The sequence below is a fragment of the Malurus melanocephalus genome, unplaced genomic scaffold (assembly GCF_030028575.1).
Source record: "Malurus melanocephalus ecotype Western Australia unplaced genomic scaffold, MMel_1.1 scaffold_34, whole genome shotgun sequence".
In the NCBI taxonomy this organism is placed as follows: Eukaryota; Metazoa; Chordata; class Aves; order Passeriformes; family Maluridae; genus Malurus; species Malurus melanocephalus.
Window position 1 is genome coordinate 1,328,377 of NW_026623266.1, and position 16,849 is coordinate 1,345,225.

The window sequence follows — 16,849 nt, forward strand, 5'->3', positions numbered from 1 at the left end:
GCCTGTGTGGATGAGAGGGAGTTAAACAGAAATCCCAAACATGCTAATTAGGGTACAAGCCACAGGCAGCCCGCACAAGCCAGAAGCAACAGCCTGCAGCAAAACATATTTAGTGAAGTGTCCCAAATCCCCTTGATTTCTATAGGATTAGCATTAAGGCCACTGCAAGGCTTTCATACGGAGAAACCGAGGTCTTCAGCCCAAGGCATCTGGATTTGAWAAATTTTGATTGGCAAGATCTCTCAGAAATGAGCAGCATGTTGTAAAACAGGGGGCTGATCAGTCCACTTTTTGGCAGCACAGCCAGTGCTTCCAAGCCCCACTTGCAGTTCACTACTCCAGTTAGGAGCAAATTTACARCAGTCACCCTTGCATTCCCAGCATTATGAAATACCTTAACTATGTTTTTGTTGCATGASAACTCTAGGACACAACACAGAGACCAGTTGTCTCCACAACTATAATCCAAGCTAAGTTTCAGCTGCAGTTATGTATTTTACTAGAACATCGCTCCAAGAAACTTGCAGTTTCAACAGGAAGAAAAAACCCAACAAGCATTCCTTGAAATTCAAAGTTAAAGAAATAGAAGCATCACTCAAATCACATGGAAATAATTTTTATTTTAATAGAACTGAGGTCCATGAGCTAGAAGTGAGAAACATCAATCCATGGAATGTCTAAAAAGCACAATGGGGAGGGGTGTGCTAAGAGCCTGTATACACTCCAGTGATGGAAGGAGCTGCTTACCTCAGCACACTGCTGGCTCGAACCCTCTCTGAGCAACTGGATTGTGTTCCTTTATAGTCTGGCTGTGCTGGTATGATCACCCCCAGCCTGAGCTGCAGGGAATGTGGGTGACTTCACTTTTGGTCTGCTTTTTGTGAGGTTTGCAGCCTCCACTGCAGCGAGATTATATAACAAAGCAATCTTTCTACAGGTTCAGACCTGCACGTTTTGGGAAATGAGGGTAAGAGACTTGCTCTGCAGCATTCGTTCTCATTTGGCTGGTTTCTGAGAGAGAAGTTATTAAACACTCAGCTTCTGTGGGCTAAAAGGAGCTTGCCAGAATAAGGTCAAGACAGAAGCTAATGGACTGAAAGGTAACAGTATGGTGACAATCACAGAACAGAGAATCTAATGGTGTTAGCATCTTTAGCCACTGATGTTTTGCAGCTAGCTATTCCTCTGTAAAAAAGGCTTTTCTCTGGATTTTGAGTGAACTGTGAAAGTAAGGATGTTTTTCGCAATATTACACTTCAGAACTCATGTTCTGCAGTCTCCCACAAAGACCATATTGTTTTAGGGCATGACATGGTAACATGATGACAACAACTGTTCCTATAAGTGGACAACTGAACACTGAGCCATGCTGAAAACAGTGATYTAACATGGTGCTGGATCTTTCCTCACTTTTAGTGATTAAAGTGATGCAAGAAGCTAAAAGTGTATCAAATACTGCTTTTCTAAAAAAAAACTCAGTACTTGGCAAATGGCTGTAGCTGGCACAGGGAAGTTCAGCAGTTACCACCACGAACAAAGCAGAGATACATGCTATGAAAAGAAATCCAAGACCCCCAGTGCTCCTTGTGTACTGCAGCTGCCGGATATCCAAAGCATTGTGCTTGTATCCAACATATTCTCTGTACCATTATCGCCCCACATAACAGAAATTTAAGGAAGTTGTCGCTTTATTCCATGGTTTTTTGATCTTTGCTTCAGGAAATTTCATCATCAAAGAAGCAAGAGAAGATTTAAATGTGTTTTACTCACTCCTAGTCTTATGTGTTATCTCAGGGAGGCATCTCCCATAGTATTACTCAACCTTCAGGTACAAAAAGGTACTGAGTGGGTGGCAGCAATGTTACACCTTCAGGGAACCTGCCCAGGAGTTCTCTTCTTCTCACTCGTTCTCCTGATCCAGCCAGAATGCAGCTGAAAAATCAGCTAAGTCCCTCTGCTCTCCAGTTTGAACTTGGAAGACAGCAGAAGCTCACAGATTTTTCTTGTTGGGAAAATGCAGTGGAAGATGTCAAGCCTGTTTCTGCTCCCTCCACTGCAGTGTGAGAGCTCCAAAGGTCAAGTCAAAAGATTGACAACAGGCCAAGGAGAAAGCTCTTCTTCAGTTTACATATGCTCCCATTAGCACTGCTCTTTTGCCTCTATTCAGCACATATTTTCACTACCCCTCACATTATCTTGTCAATCTTCTGCTCCTGTCAGCATTTACTATAATTCCCAGTGTTTTTAGAACTTAATTCTCATTTCTCAGCCACAATCTTTATCTCAATTATGTCATGGCCTTTAAAGCTGCAATTTATTTATGTTGCTACAAAATTTGCGTCAGGCTTTGGAAATGGGCACTTTTTGTCTAATGAAAGATGCGGGGTTTCACCCTGTCCCTTTTTCTTGCTGAAGGGCTGTTTGGCAGCTGGGAATGTCTGTGACTTATCCATCAGTTGGCTGAATGGACCCTCTGATGTCACAAAGTCACGCAAAGACWTCTTTTAAACATGTCCTGAGGTACAGCTCAATTTAGTTTTGTGACTTTGAAACTAAGAAGCAGCAAAGGAATTTATATACGTCTTCAGATGAAGACTCTACATTTGGGCTTCTAGAAAACTCAGGAGCTGTTCAAGTTCTTGCTCTGGCAAGAGTAATTGTCTCAAGAGGTAAACCCATTTCTTCTCATTATATAATTCCCCAATTAAAAAAATGTTGTGGTATTCTGACACACCAGTTCCCTACACAAAGCTCAGACAGGAACCGCATCTCTAACAAAGCACTRCATCCTCCCCTGCTTGCTAAGGGGCAGGCAGCTTTCCTAGACAGTTTACTCCTAAAGATTAAACAGCCTTTCAACTCAGTTCTGAAGAGAACCAGGTTTTCACAACCCCCTATTACTGAAAAGTGCCAGTAATTAAAAAACAAAATGTGTCTCTGTGTTGTGCTTTTTAAATTAAGCTAAACTGAATGTTATTTTAGTGATGCTGAAAGCAAACATACTTACTGTGAGCAAAGCAAATGAGAAAACACTGCTCAGGAAAATTCTCAAGCCAGTTTGTCTCTGAAGAGTAAAACAAAAAGCAAGGGTTTCCAGCAAGGCCTTCAACAAGAAAGCCTGATCTGCACAGCAGCTGTTTCAAGGAGCACAGAGCAACAGTGAGTGAGAAGCAAAGGGTAACAGGAATTCATCATCCCTGCAGAAGACATGGGTTTGGGTATTTGCAATATTTTGGCACTTCTGTGATTTGTAACCTCAAGTCCACAACTGCACAAAGGGGGTCCAAGGGATCAAAGTCATCTAGGAACACAGATCTATTCTCAGGCAAAAGCCTCAAATMAGACTGAAAACACTCTGCAGAGAGCACCACAGACATAAGAAGAAGGTTGGCACCTGTTTTTATAACTCAGCACACCAAGCCTTCTTCCTTCACATAAACTCTGGACTGTTTCAGAATAATCTGTACCCTGGTAGTTACGGATGTGGCTAACAGGTCACAGATGTGCACYGTTTTTCCAGCTTGCAGCCCCCAACTCAGACAATTCACCCTGACACAAGCAAAGCTGAGTTGCTGTCTGAAGGCACAGTCCCACACTGAAAGCCTCAGTGGTAGGAAGGCAAAGATTTCAGTAACCTGTGTTTGAAACTCCCTGGATCTGGGTATGTGCATTATATCCTCTGTAACACATTCCGGGTTTCTTTATTCATGCTTTTAGAAAGAAATTTTAAATCTACTGACCTGTACTGCAATGTTTATGATAGCCTGACTTCAGGACATGCCTCAGGTTGTTGTGAGGAGGAAAGTTCCACTTCTATCAACTCTCCCTGTGTCTAATTACAGAAGATGGTCTCAGCAAACTGTTCATAACTTTTCCAGTATGACCTTCTGCTGGAAGATTAGGGAAGATAATAATTTTTGGGGACATATTTATCCTTCTTGCTCAGTTATAAACAGTACACATTTATTGCCATGAATATTTTGAAAAACTAGAAGATGGTTAAAGATCAGGTTAGGTCAGGAAGAATGAGACACCTTATTATTGGAACACTGAGGCTGTCTGTGACGACAGTTCGGGGAAGGTGCTGCATGGATCACATCAGCCACAGGTTAAGTGCTGCACTTCCTGCAATACAATATGCACATATGAAATACATTTGGTATTTTATTAAGTAAACAAAGCAATTATCAGTGCACATTTTAAGCAGCAAAAAGAAAAAAAAGCACCTCAGACTTTCATACCGTAACAAAAGTTCTGTGGAAGCTGCATTTTATTTGAAAATCCACCCATTTTTGCTAACATACWTTTTAATATTTTAAACAAAAATAGAATCTGCAGAGACAATGCAGCAAGTATGCTTAATTMATGTACAGAATTGCTTTCAGATCATTGACTATCCTTCTGAAGGCCCCACTCCACCCAGAAGTTATGATGTATTTACACAAAGCACCGATCAACAGCGCTACTTGAATTCCTCGTGAACTAAATACCCACTAGACATATGTAAGGAAGCTACTTCCCCTTTTTTACTTTTAAAAGGTACATGATCATAAACATGGCACGAGCCAAATGAAAAGGCTTTCCCCCCCCAAACACACAACACGTTGATTTTGGTTTTTTACAGAAAAGAAGGAAAGTCGTAAAGTGAAAGCAATTCCTCACATTCATCTTGGAAAGGCCTTATAATGCCAAATGTAAAAATAATGACATGCCAAGCACAAAGCAATAAAGTTCCTTCCCAATGCACTAATGCTGAATTAAAAATGTAGTGCTTCTTCTAGTCAGTTAACTGTTCCCTTGCAAAATCCTAGGCACAGAATTGACTATAAGGATTAATGCGTTTTACAGCTCTTCCCTAATTCCCATATATACTGAGAATTCATTAGATTCAGACCTTTCAAATATTTAGTGCTCTGTATGTCAGCTGAAAAGCATTCTGAATCAGATTCATTCTTTGTGGATAAAAATCAGACATACTGTATACATCCATACTCATTTTCATAAGGAGGATTTTTTGATACAATATTAATGTTAAATTGATAATCATAAATAAATACAAACAATAATACATAAGGAATGTCTACTGCAAACTGAATATATAATTTTTAAAAAAAGTTAATTTCCATTACTGCTGTGCCTACATTTGTGAGGACTGAAGAAAAGGTAACTGCAGAATTAAGAGTTAGGAATTGACCCTCCCCTGCCCAGAGTCTTGTTTTSAGTTATGGTAAAGGAGACATCTCCAATCCAGACAGCATTTCCAAACACMAATATCAATTTCCAGAATAAAGGCTTCTCTTCATACGTTACCAATTAAGGATATTATTAGAAGCTGAAATGTTGACATGTTAGTCACCAGGACAAAAATAGGTCTTGGTCTTAATTCACGGCAATTCTTGGCTTTGTGTTGTGTACTGATGTCTTCTTATGGAGGTGTCCCAGCTTCCTTCATTGGTCTTCATCATATCACTGCATCACTTAATGGAAGAGGAGATTTGAGAGACTGAAGTTCATTTTTTTCCTGAAAGTAGGGGTTTACTGCTGAGCACATCATTTTGGAAACGTTCCTTTCTCTTCCATCTAACACAGTTACATAAACTGAATCTGGAAAGATGAAAAACCCTTGGGTTAACATCCAACAGAAATAGGACTTCAATATAAACCTGTTTTCTTAAAAAAAAAATCCATTCTTCTGATGCCCAAGCTCCCCCACGATCTGAAGTTTTGAACAGAAATAAATTATTTTACAAAATCAGGGCCAGGAAACAACCAAGTCATCAGGATGTTTTTCCAACAACACCAGCCTTTGGAATATCTCTGCATTAACAATTAAACCCACCTAGTTATGCATGCAATAATGCCATCAGCAGCCTCATAATAGAGCAACACCAATATGACGAGAACTCAGAGTTATTTTTCATGTTGAACTAGAGGAAATGGACAAAGAAAAGCAGCTGCTCTGTGCAATAAGCCTACTCACTCTTTATACTATGAATTCTTGACTTTCTTTTTCATGTTTTCACTCATTTTATTATTTAATTCCCACCTGCCCAACTGGTAAAAAACAACACAACTCCTCCAAGTGCACCTCTGTACCAAAATGGATCCCTCGCACATGTGAAATGAGMACCTCCCTCTGCATGAAGGGAACTCTCTGGTGAAGTCATGGGGAAGTGCACGAGCACTCTGCCAGCAGCATTCAGGTCTCTGATGATAACGGGGAACTCTGAGCATTTTCCTGATGAGACGCTAAATACCAGGKAGCACCAGTTCCTTCTCCCTAACTGCAGCAAGTGCCACATGAGCTGGCTCCATTTCCAATGGACTGAAGCAAAAAACAATCAGCCTTTAAACTGCTGAAGTTAAATACACAGTATCCAAGTCACTTCCACAGTGCTTCCAACTCAACAAGATTTGGTTTTATTTCGTTCAGAAACAGTTCTAGCCATGTTAATACAACTTGAATTAGAACTTTATTTTTGTTTCATATCACAAACACCAGCATCTCCCCAGAATAACAGACAATACCTAAGTTGTTCTATAAGAAATCCTGGAGAGAGAGCTCTGCAAAGGGATCCTTTCCTGACGCTCTGTGAGGACTCTGACTGGAAGGGCTGGATGCTGCAGACAGCTAGTAGGAAAGACGACAGAGAAAGGGAAAGAAAAAGAAAACAAGGTCTCAGAATGACAGAATATGAAAGCTGAACATGTAATGAAAGGACAAGGGGAGGTTAAGAGGCAAACTTGGCAGAAATCAACTATTAAAACAAGGTGTTTGGTCATATGGAAAACAAAGCCTCTTCAATGGCTGGTGCAATGCAGAAACAAGCTGAGCATGACCTTCCAGAAAGGAAATGCCAGTGGCATTTGCCAAACAAGCTGATAACCTCACAMTTTCACAGCAGCTTTCTTCAAGATACAAAACATTCAGCCTGACTCCTGTGAAACAGGTTAGTCCTCTCCCTGCCTTACTGGGAAAACTACAGCCTGGCAGGGAGAGATGATGCTGGGGTCTGGCCACGGAAGGAAGCTTTCTAGTTGGTTTCTCCAGAAGGAATAGCTCTTAGCATCTTTTCTTTTCAAAACAGGATACCTTTAAAAAGAAACTGGATAGCAGGGACTAGATAATTCTCAATTTGGAGAAGGAGATTCTCTCTCTAGAAGGAGAGCACTGGATATATTCTGTGAGTAGGAAAAAAAAAAGGAAAAAAGATGAGAGTTCCACTTGCTGCCACTTTAGGTGARAACTGAAGACTATGACTGATAGTCTGTACAATCATAAAAATTGCATCCCACAGCCACATAYCTAAAGCACCACGAACTCAGTCATATAAAGCACATAACTTAGAGGTGGGTAACCTCTAAATTGGCATTCCAGCTGTTGCTGCTAGGGGGAACCAAACAAGGCTGTACTTGCAGGAGTACCTGCTCTTTGTTGATTTCTTTTTCCTTCTGTTAGTACTTTTCCTATTATAAATGGTGGTTTATTAAATTCTATTTGCCCTCCCCCTGGGTAGAACATGCATGTTTTTGCAGTTACAGATCACAATCAGCATCCCCCAATTCAGGTTCCRACACTGGAACAGTTTGTTCAGAACTGAGTCACTTGCACTCTGTGCCCAAGGCAAAAAAAAAAATTGCATGAAGACCTTTTCCTTTGGAAATGCCAGGCACCTGCCAACCTGAACATGACAGGGAATATGCTTATGGGAATTGTTTGCAGAAGTGCTCAGAGTATAAATATTGCCATTACACATTTAAATTTTTCACATAAATGTCTATCTCAAAAACCACATGAGCAGGATTTCCTTCAGAATCAGTACATGCTTGATCAGTGTTGGAATCTCCATCTCCTCCTAAAACCCTACTCCCAATGAGGCACTCAGATACAGCCACCATAAATAGATTATGGAAAAGTCATGACACAGAATGGGAAATGCTTGAGAAGCAGTTTCAGGATGTCAGAATTTCCCCTCTTAAACTCTGTTCTTTCCTTTGGAAAGCMATAGCCCAGCACCCCCCATCACTCTCCAGGATTGAAGGCAGACTAGTGATATGGTCCAACAAAGTCCTAACTTCAGCAAGGCAYGCCTGCTGCCACTTGATTTCAGGAGACATTATTCCTCTTCATGATCAAATGCCATGAAGTCACACATTAAAAGTCCTATCAAACTGAGCTGGCAAATCTCCAACTCATATCAAGTCCAAAGTAATGTCCCAGTTTGAAAGCAGTGTGGAAGACTGGTAGTTTAGAGTCATTTGTGCAAAGTCAGCATGTAATCAGACACAGGGGAAATTTCAGGAAGCCTGTTCAGTTAAAATCTGGGAAAAAAGCCTGATAATGCTATTACCTAGATGCCACACTTAAATTCAGACAAGACACAGCATCCTGCAGTAAATACACATTTTAACAAGATTCCACTAATTATTTTAAAAAAGGTCTAAAAAAAATAAGTGGAAAGTATAGTTAGACAGTTTACTACACTGCACGTCTCCAGATTACTGTTTATAAATAGATCTGAAAATCAGGACCGACCTCAGCAGTTCCTAAAGAGAAGCACTAAAGCGACAGTGCAGGCCATTGGTGTCTCTAGTGCTCATCTAACTGGAGCTGTGGATTCAGTGCCCCTACTGCCCAGAGCTTGTGTGATGCRAAATGCTGCGGTGCTCAGACAGCTTAGTCTCACCTCCAACATCWGCTGTCACTTCTCACTGCCTCCAACAAAGACAAAGCTCCCTGGAGTCACAGTAAAACCTAAGAACTCATCCATAAGTGAGCACTGGGCTGATTCCCATCATTAGCTACATTCTGGTTTCCCATGAAACAAGTCTGTCAAGCTGTTGTAGAATATATTTTAGGGCTAATGTGCCAAAGCAAGCATCTGTAAGGTCTACTTTCTGGCATAAGTCTGTCCTGAACTTCATACCCTATTCTTACAGTTCCAAAAAAACCCCTACACCCAGCAAAAAAACAGCCACAAAACACACCCACGCACAAAATCAGCTTACTCATTTGCACATTTACCTATTCTTCATTACCCAGGTGATCACTCCTGCTTCGTGCCCCATGCAATTAGCTGTGTTAACAACTGCAGTGTTACAATTTACACAGACATTGGCAGTAGGCTGATTCTTTATTCTACTTTAAATCTTAAATTTTTCGCTACTCATCTGCTTCCCCCTCCTAAGGCTAAGTCCTTCTGGGGACAATCACAAGAGAACATGTGAAGGCATAYAGATTTGTCAAGATTGTACCATTTTATATTGGCCAACACAACACCACTATTGCTTTAACAGTCAAGCCCTGCTGCTGCACATTGCAAGCCTTGTGATGGGCAGCTACATTCCAGTCCCTGTACATCAGTCAGATCTGGCTTGTCTGAAACATCCTGCATTTGCTGTAGTGTATCACATCTGCCATCCTTCTGCTTGAACCACTGATTCAGCCTGCCCCCTCCTCAGACACACAACACACACACACACACACACACACACACACACACTTCCCTCTCACCAGCTAAAATGTAATCAAACAACTCCAACCATTCTCACTGTTCTGGGTAGCACAATATAGTAAGTTTGCAGTGAGTAATGCCCACTATTTTATCATGATGAAAACTTTTTTTCTTTCTCAGGTGGGAAATGCTAACTCTAATGCAAGACATATATTTTCAAAGAAATTACTGTTCTAGTTTCATTCTCAATTACTTAAAATTATTTTGCCCTTACAAACCAAACTTGCTTTTGACCATGACAGTTAGGAAAGAAGCTGTAAAGAGAACACTTGGAAGAAAAGCAAAATAGGTATGTCTAGAGATAGAAAAAAACATATTTATTAAGACAAATCCTTAAGAGTATCAAGTTAGGAACAACAGTTTAATTTATACAKAAATTGGACAACATTAAGATGCCTATTTTTCCAGTCTGTTCTCAACTCACTACAACTTGGCAGTAAATTTTTTGGCAACAACTTCATATCTGTCATCATGCTTTTAAGTACCTTCAGCTTTCTTTACTGCAGACAACACCCAAYATCTATCAGGAGACTGGAGGTAGTTGAAAAGGTGTAATCATAATCTGGTGTTTTAAAAGTAAATATGAAAAACAATTTAATCTTTAGCAATGATGATGACAAAATCAGTATTAGAATAATGGTGTTCACAGTAATCTGTGTGGGCAGTTTGAGCCTTTTAGATAACCATTGTTCATTCTTTAAGATTTGTTTAGTTATGCCAAGAACACACGTTTCTATTTCTTTTACTTTCCTTTTTCTATTTCTGGCACAAAAAGGGCATTAACTAAACTTAAACTAACAAATACACTCCCAGAAGAGCCTCAAGACTCRGCACAGAGTAAATTCAGGGTGATAAAAGTGTAATTCCCCTCTGCGTCTATACATTAATAAACTCTGCTGTGTACGGAGCAGCTCTCACGTGCAGCCCTTGTTACATTTCAGTTGCTTTATCGATGTTAGGCTTCTGAAAACTCAACACYTTCCAGCAACACAGACTGTGTGTCTCAGGGAAAACCCTTCTCAGTCACACAGGAAATGGTGACCTAAAGGGCATGTTTTCTATGAAATTAATTCTCACAGGAGCCAAACATTGTCAGATAAGAGAATAAATGTAGCTCCATACACCTCACTTGTGATTAATTCCTCTTTCTCCTGTTCTGACAGCCAGCTGGGATCCAACCTATGCCACACCCTGCAATGCCAAATGAAGCAGAAGGCTCATTGAGCTATTCAGACCCATCTACTTCTTCATAACTGAATCAGGCAGTAGGCAGGCTTTTTTTTTTTAAGGATCATTTCAATTTTTTTTTAATGTAGAAAAAACTCCTATCCTTGAGGATACTTTTACTTGGTCAATATTTAAAAACTCTCATAAATGCTATTTTTTATTCTTGAAATGGTRTAAAACCCAAGTGAAAAATACCAAATCACTTCAGTGAATGTGCAAAACAGTTGAAAACTGCATTTCTAGCTAAAGAAATCAAACAGCACCCCTTTCAGATAAAGCATTTTTAAAGAGGTATTTTAAAAAACAAAAATCAATCCACAAGGCTGTATTTTAAGAAAGACAGTAGACACACTGCCCACTGGCAGCACACAGCAGGATCAGACTGAGGCACTGGAAAATGCTTGAGGCTTACTGCTGAATTCTGTTCCCTCCACACACTAGTCCCAAACACTGTACTTACACCAACCCATACCTAGGTGAAATTACACATAAATGCTTTTACACAGTCACCTATAGAGAGACAGAGCTTCTTATAGTAAGATCAAAACACAGGCATAACATATTTCATTTTTGTTATATAAGTATGATGTACAGGGTGAAAAAGAAACATCTGTTGGGTAAGTAAAACCATGCTGYTAGTCATGGAGCTTCAGTCTGCCAGCTAAACTTGGCTTTGCCTCTAACTGCAGCTCACAGACACAAAGTCTTAATGATCTCAGAATTTTTGAAAATGCTATGAAGGTATTCAAGGTTATTCAGCCCCTCTCCCTCATATTTTTTTAAAATGTTTTTCCTACTGTAAAAAAAAGCCCCTCTCTTCAGATGCTTATTGGGTTATAAATGTGAGTTTAGACAGAAATTTCCCAATGWCAGACACTGGTAAAACACACAGTAAAAAAACCATTAAAAGGTAATTATCAGCAGTATTGATGAAGTGAATTCACAGTGGCCCTTCAGCACACTCATTTCAGTAGGTTAGGTTATGAATCTGGACACAACACAACAGAAGCAGGTAACCAAGGCATTTAAAGAACACTCCATTTAAGAAAACATTTMACAGGAAAAGGCCAGGTAGACTGGTATTGCTGTTGCACATCTTCACTGCACTGCAGATGCAGTCTCCTGCAAAACCATGGAGGAACAGAGAAACCACTGGAGATTACCATCGTTAAAACTAGATGGATGTGCCATGTGCTGCCCACTGATGTGGTCAGGACCAAGAGCTAGGTGTTGGATTGAGGTTTCACCAAGTTTGATTCCACAATCTTTTCAAACCCAGTCACAGACATAAAAAGCTACAACACCCTGTTKGTCCCCTGCAAAATGCTGTAATACAAGCACACACCTTGCATCTTGGTTACTTAATAATCTAATACTCTTAAGTGTAACAGGGGAAAGAACAGTGACCCATATACTTAGGAAAAAGCTATGATTGGTAATCTCACAAAGCCACACTCTGAGGGTAAAGCAGCATGGAACATAACTTTGGGGAAAAAGTCCATCTTCAGCAAAGAGCACAGACATCAGCTTTYCTTATCCTTTGTCGTCATCACATTCCCACAAAAAAAATACCTGAAAAAGCCCACCCTCTTTGCCTTGGTAACGTAAACTTGCTGCTGCCAACATGGACACAGGCAGCTAGGAAGCAAGCCTCCCATAAACCACTGGGTTTGTGCATTAATATGTCCAACACAAATAATATCTATGTATAAAATAAAATAAAAATAAAATAAAAATAAAATAAAAATAAATTAACATATGAAGTGTACTTCTAAAGAATCTGCCTCACAAGCAATTCATTCCCAGCACCAATAATTTGAACATACACACCTGTGCTCCCGGTACAGGGCCAAAGGGGTTTGGTGGTCTCATGACTGGCTGACTGTATATCAAAGTTGGCTGTGTCATTACTGGTATGCCTCCCATCTGTGATGGCTGAAAAAACCCASACAGCATCAAATCACACACAGCATTAATACATTGCAAGTATGTAAGGAGATAAAGGAAAATGGCAAATGGGTGAAAAGTCTTGGTCATATTTGAGATATGCAATCATGTGAGATTCTTCTACAATATTCTCCAAAAAAAAGGTTACCAGAAAGGAAACATTAGAGCCTTTCCAAGGAATTCTCTTAACCAACTGAGCCCATTCAATCTCTTGCTGCAAAGATCTGAAGCACTAAAACACTTGTTAGACAAGCATTTGTGCTGGTCCTTCTGCTCCCAAGCCTGAGGTCTGACAGCCTCTGAAAGCACAAGCACAGTTTTACAGATAGTGCAGTGCTGACAGAGTTCRGTACAAAATGAAAACTGAGAGCAGTACATGCAATTAATGTTAAGTCATGTAATCAAAGTCCAAGTGTTATCAACACTCCAGCTGAGCCAAGTTACAAGTTAACGTATATTCATGGTCTTACAAGTCAGGTTATATTTAACATAGATGCCCATCTCTGGCACAGCTTTTGGCATTTCCCTCAGGCTTAGRTTGACAGCCAACAGCAGTCCTACTGAAGCAATCCCAAGCAGCTTTTCCCTGACTAATCCTGGTGGTGGTGGTACTCCTCCTATCATGCCAACCCAGCTGTTTGGACAACCATAGGGTGAAACCCATTTAAGAAACTGACCCTGATGAAAACTCTATAAACATATAACTGAACAACTTATGGCCCAATGATAAGAGGAAGCAGCAGCCAGGGAATGTCCAGGCTCAGTGCTATGGCACTAGGCAAGATGCCTGTCCCAGCACGCTCACAGCAAGGGGAAAAGCCTGCACTTAAGAGAGAGCCTTTCTCGGAACTATGGTCCCCACTACTGCTTTTAGGAAAAACTAAAAGTTTTTATTACAGCAAGGGTTGTAGACTGTGTCCTCATTTCAGGGATTCCTCATGGTAAATGTCCTGAGTAAAGCTTGAATGAGCCCGGGCAGATTTCAGTATGTGCTATAGAGCCCACTGGTCATTCTGTAATGGCCCATCTCACCCGCCTGCTTGGATAYTGCATGTGTTTGAAAAAGTGGCAGCAACTGAGGGTTACAGAGCTACAGCTCCTTAACTCCAGTTTCCATTTCACATTGACATTTAAACCCTACAATGAAAACTGCTTGACACAACATGCAAGATTATTTCCTATACACTACATATACTAGCTTCCCCAGCTGCTCAATCAAAATAACYACAGAAATGCTGCTGATACCATAAATGCAAAGTTGCACAGACCAAGTTTGAATCCACACTAATGTTACAGTAGTTTAACCGTAATGGCTTTGATCAAAAATATGGGAGTTCATGGATGGGTAATGGGGAATGATATATGATACTCTCCCAACAAGCCCTCAAGAATACAGTTGGCCACTTCTGCAGTTTACTTACTGAGCATATAGAAGTTATATATCATTAAACTTATCTGCTTACATGATTCAACACTTTTTTCCCTTTAATCTGCAAGGCATTTAATAGAATGACTTGTTGAAGGAAGTTTTCTTGTCTTTTATTCACCCAGGAAAGCTGTGCTACATCAAAATCATACTAAAAAGAAGAGCTAAGGCATGTAATTTCAGAAATATTTTAAAATTTAAGGTAAGAACAAAAATTTTCAGAGCAAAAAAGAAGCTCAGGTTTATAWCAAAAGCTTCGGGTACTGATGTGTCACTAAGATCCAATTCTCAGCCAGCAGCACATCATAGTGTAGTGTCACAAACCTGCACCTTCATAGCATTAATCATCACAGATACTTGCTCCTAATCTCAGCAGAAGGTATTTAAGAAGGGTTTCACTTCACCAAGAAAACACTGCTGTTCTGAAAGCAGCTATTTATACTGACATGATAAACTTACTTCTATGATACATTTGYTTCTATAAAGACCACTAAGAACAGACACTGTTAATTTTCATAGAATCACAGAATGGCTTGGGTTGGAAGGGATCTTAAAGATCATCTAGTTCCATTTTAAGAAGTTCATGAAAAAAATCAAGTGAAATAAAGAAGGACAGACCTAAYTTCATCAAACACTGTGCAAGTGGTTCAGAAAACTGAAAGTTAATAATTTGGTGAAGAATAAATGAATGGGAGCTGAAATTCTGTTTTCAATAGAATACTTCAGGAAAACAAAAGCTACCAACTACAAACAATGTACAGCACTGAGTAAGAGTTGTAGGAATTCCACTCACCATCACGTAGCCCATCATTCCTGTTGGCGTTGTGGCAGGATAGGCCATTACAGGGGGTGCCTGGTGTGAGAAACAGKGGTGAACTAAGAGGAGAAGAGATCAGCTGCATACTCTAATACATTGATTTCTAAGGATCAACTGCAGCACTCAGCTKATTATGAACATAGCAAAGAATAAATAGGATTTGCAGTCTGGTGTTAAGAGTGCWTTCTAATTATTTCAGCTAGAACACAATAAGCTACAGTTTCTGGGCCACCTTGGCAAACCTCTAATTATGTATTTACTTTTATCGTGTTAGGATTCTGGCTGTCTAAACTAAACTGAAAGAACTGTTCTCCACCATCCTGTTTAGAGRACACAGTACAAGACTCAGAAGTTTGAGAGAAAATATGAAGCAGAAGCACTTTTTTAACCACATGAAGTATATACGTATCTTTCAGTATCAAAAATAATGGTACACAAGGAGTCTTAAGACAGAATTTGAAAGACTGAAAGACCAAATGACCATTGCTTCTGCTGACATTTACAGGAATTCTCTTTAGYCAGGATGTACACACTATGGGGATTCTTCTAGCAGGCTTTGAGATAAATGAGRCTTTCACAGGAATAGTCAGGTTGCTTTCCCTCTCCCTCACTCTTTTCATACACTGAATTTGAACATGCTCTAAGTCCTCTCAGTACTTGGGCATATATATTTATATTACCCTGACTGTACTATACCTTTATGAAAGTACAGTACAATTGCCGTTAACAGACAAAACCTGGAGCAAACTTATGTTTTCTAAACAGCTTGGCAATATATATGTAGAAAAACAGCTGATATCTCTTAGAAAGATAAAGAAATAAATTCTGCATCTCTTARCCATATTCTTTATTCTCCAATTTATTATCCACTTTCTAAATTCGTATTAAACKTTACAAGGACCAAAGAGCTGGATTTTTTTTCCCCAGACTAAACTGGTGCTTATAGATACTCAGATAGCTTGCTGTCTATCCACTTCACTTCCTGTTAGTCTCCCCTTTTAGAAAGAAAACAGTTTCATGCTCTTGCTGTGGGGGTTTCTATTCAAGACAAACACCATAAGCATTYCTTGTTCACAGACACTACTGTTACAGAAAAGAGGCAAATGAAAAACTATTAACCATGCTGGACTAATTAAAACAGATMAATTGTTTCATCAAGAATAGGGCATCAGGAAAGCTGCTTCTGAATTCAGTTCTAAGGTATCAGCTGCTTTTTCTTGTATAGTAGAGCCAGTGCAACTAGCCATGAGAACAGACAGAGAAGCAYCTGGACAGTGTATTCACCATGTATTTCAAACAGTGGGCAAAGCTATCCTGAAAATTTCACTTTTCTTGGTTTTGCTTGTGTATACACACCTACACAAACATACTGAATAAACTTATTTTTGAGTACTTAAWTATGGACCTACCACCCTTTAGTCATAGAGTTACCCTGGAATAAAAACAGAACATAGGGAAAGACCAATATTACTGCTGACATAAAGAAAAAAAAAGTCTTTGAAATTAAGGACTGCATTCCTCAGAGAGCAAGCACAGATTATTTCTTGCCCTCTGTAAACTATCTGCATTAACTTTCCTTTTTCATGTGAGCATTCATGACATTGGTCTCTCCCTACTTAAAAAATAAATTTAAAAAAAAAATCAAGATCTACCATAAATGTGGATCAAGTGCCACATGTAACAGAAGCCTGTGAGGTTTCATGCAGTTATTCAAACACAATCTTTTTATCTTCATTCAGAATTCATCAAATGCATTAAAGGCAGCACAGACACACACCCCAGCTCTCTGGCAGCAGATGGTACAGTTTAAAGCAAGGAAAAATAATCTGGGTATTTCCCATGCCATCATTCGAGTCAAGAGACTGCACACCACCTATGAAGTTCGTGTATGCTAAGAAAAGCTCAATTTTTGGCACA

The 16,849-nt window shown here is 39.7% G+C and overlaps 1 protein-coding gene across 3 annotated transcripts in view; it reads right to left on the reverse strand.

The window, feature by feature from the left end:
- Positions 1 to 3,956: 3,956 nt before the first annotated feature.
- PICALM (phosphatidylinositol binding clathrin assembly protein) overlaps positions 3,957 to 16,849 on the reverse strand; it is a 65,212-nt gene continuing 52,319 nt past the window's right edge. The window contains exons 18-21 of one of the 3 annotated variants that reach the window (XM_057364061.1): positions 14,909 to 14,968; positions 12,573 to 12,677; positions 6,529 to 6,631; positions 3,957 to 5,604 (exon numbers count right to left, since the gene is read on the reverse strand). In XM_057364061.1, coding sequence (XP_057220044.1) covers positions 6,539 to 6,631; positions 12,573 to 12,677; positions 14,909 to 14,968 — 258 coding nt within the window. In that variant the 3' untranslated portion in view covers positions 3,957 to 5,604; positions 6,529 to 6,538. The remainder of the gene's footprint in view (positions 5,605 to 6,528; positions 6,632 to 12,572; positions 12,678 to 14,908; positions 14,969 to 16,849) is intronic. The other 2 variants (XM_057364062.1, XM_057364063.1) reach the window with 2 other exon arrangements.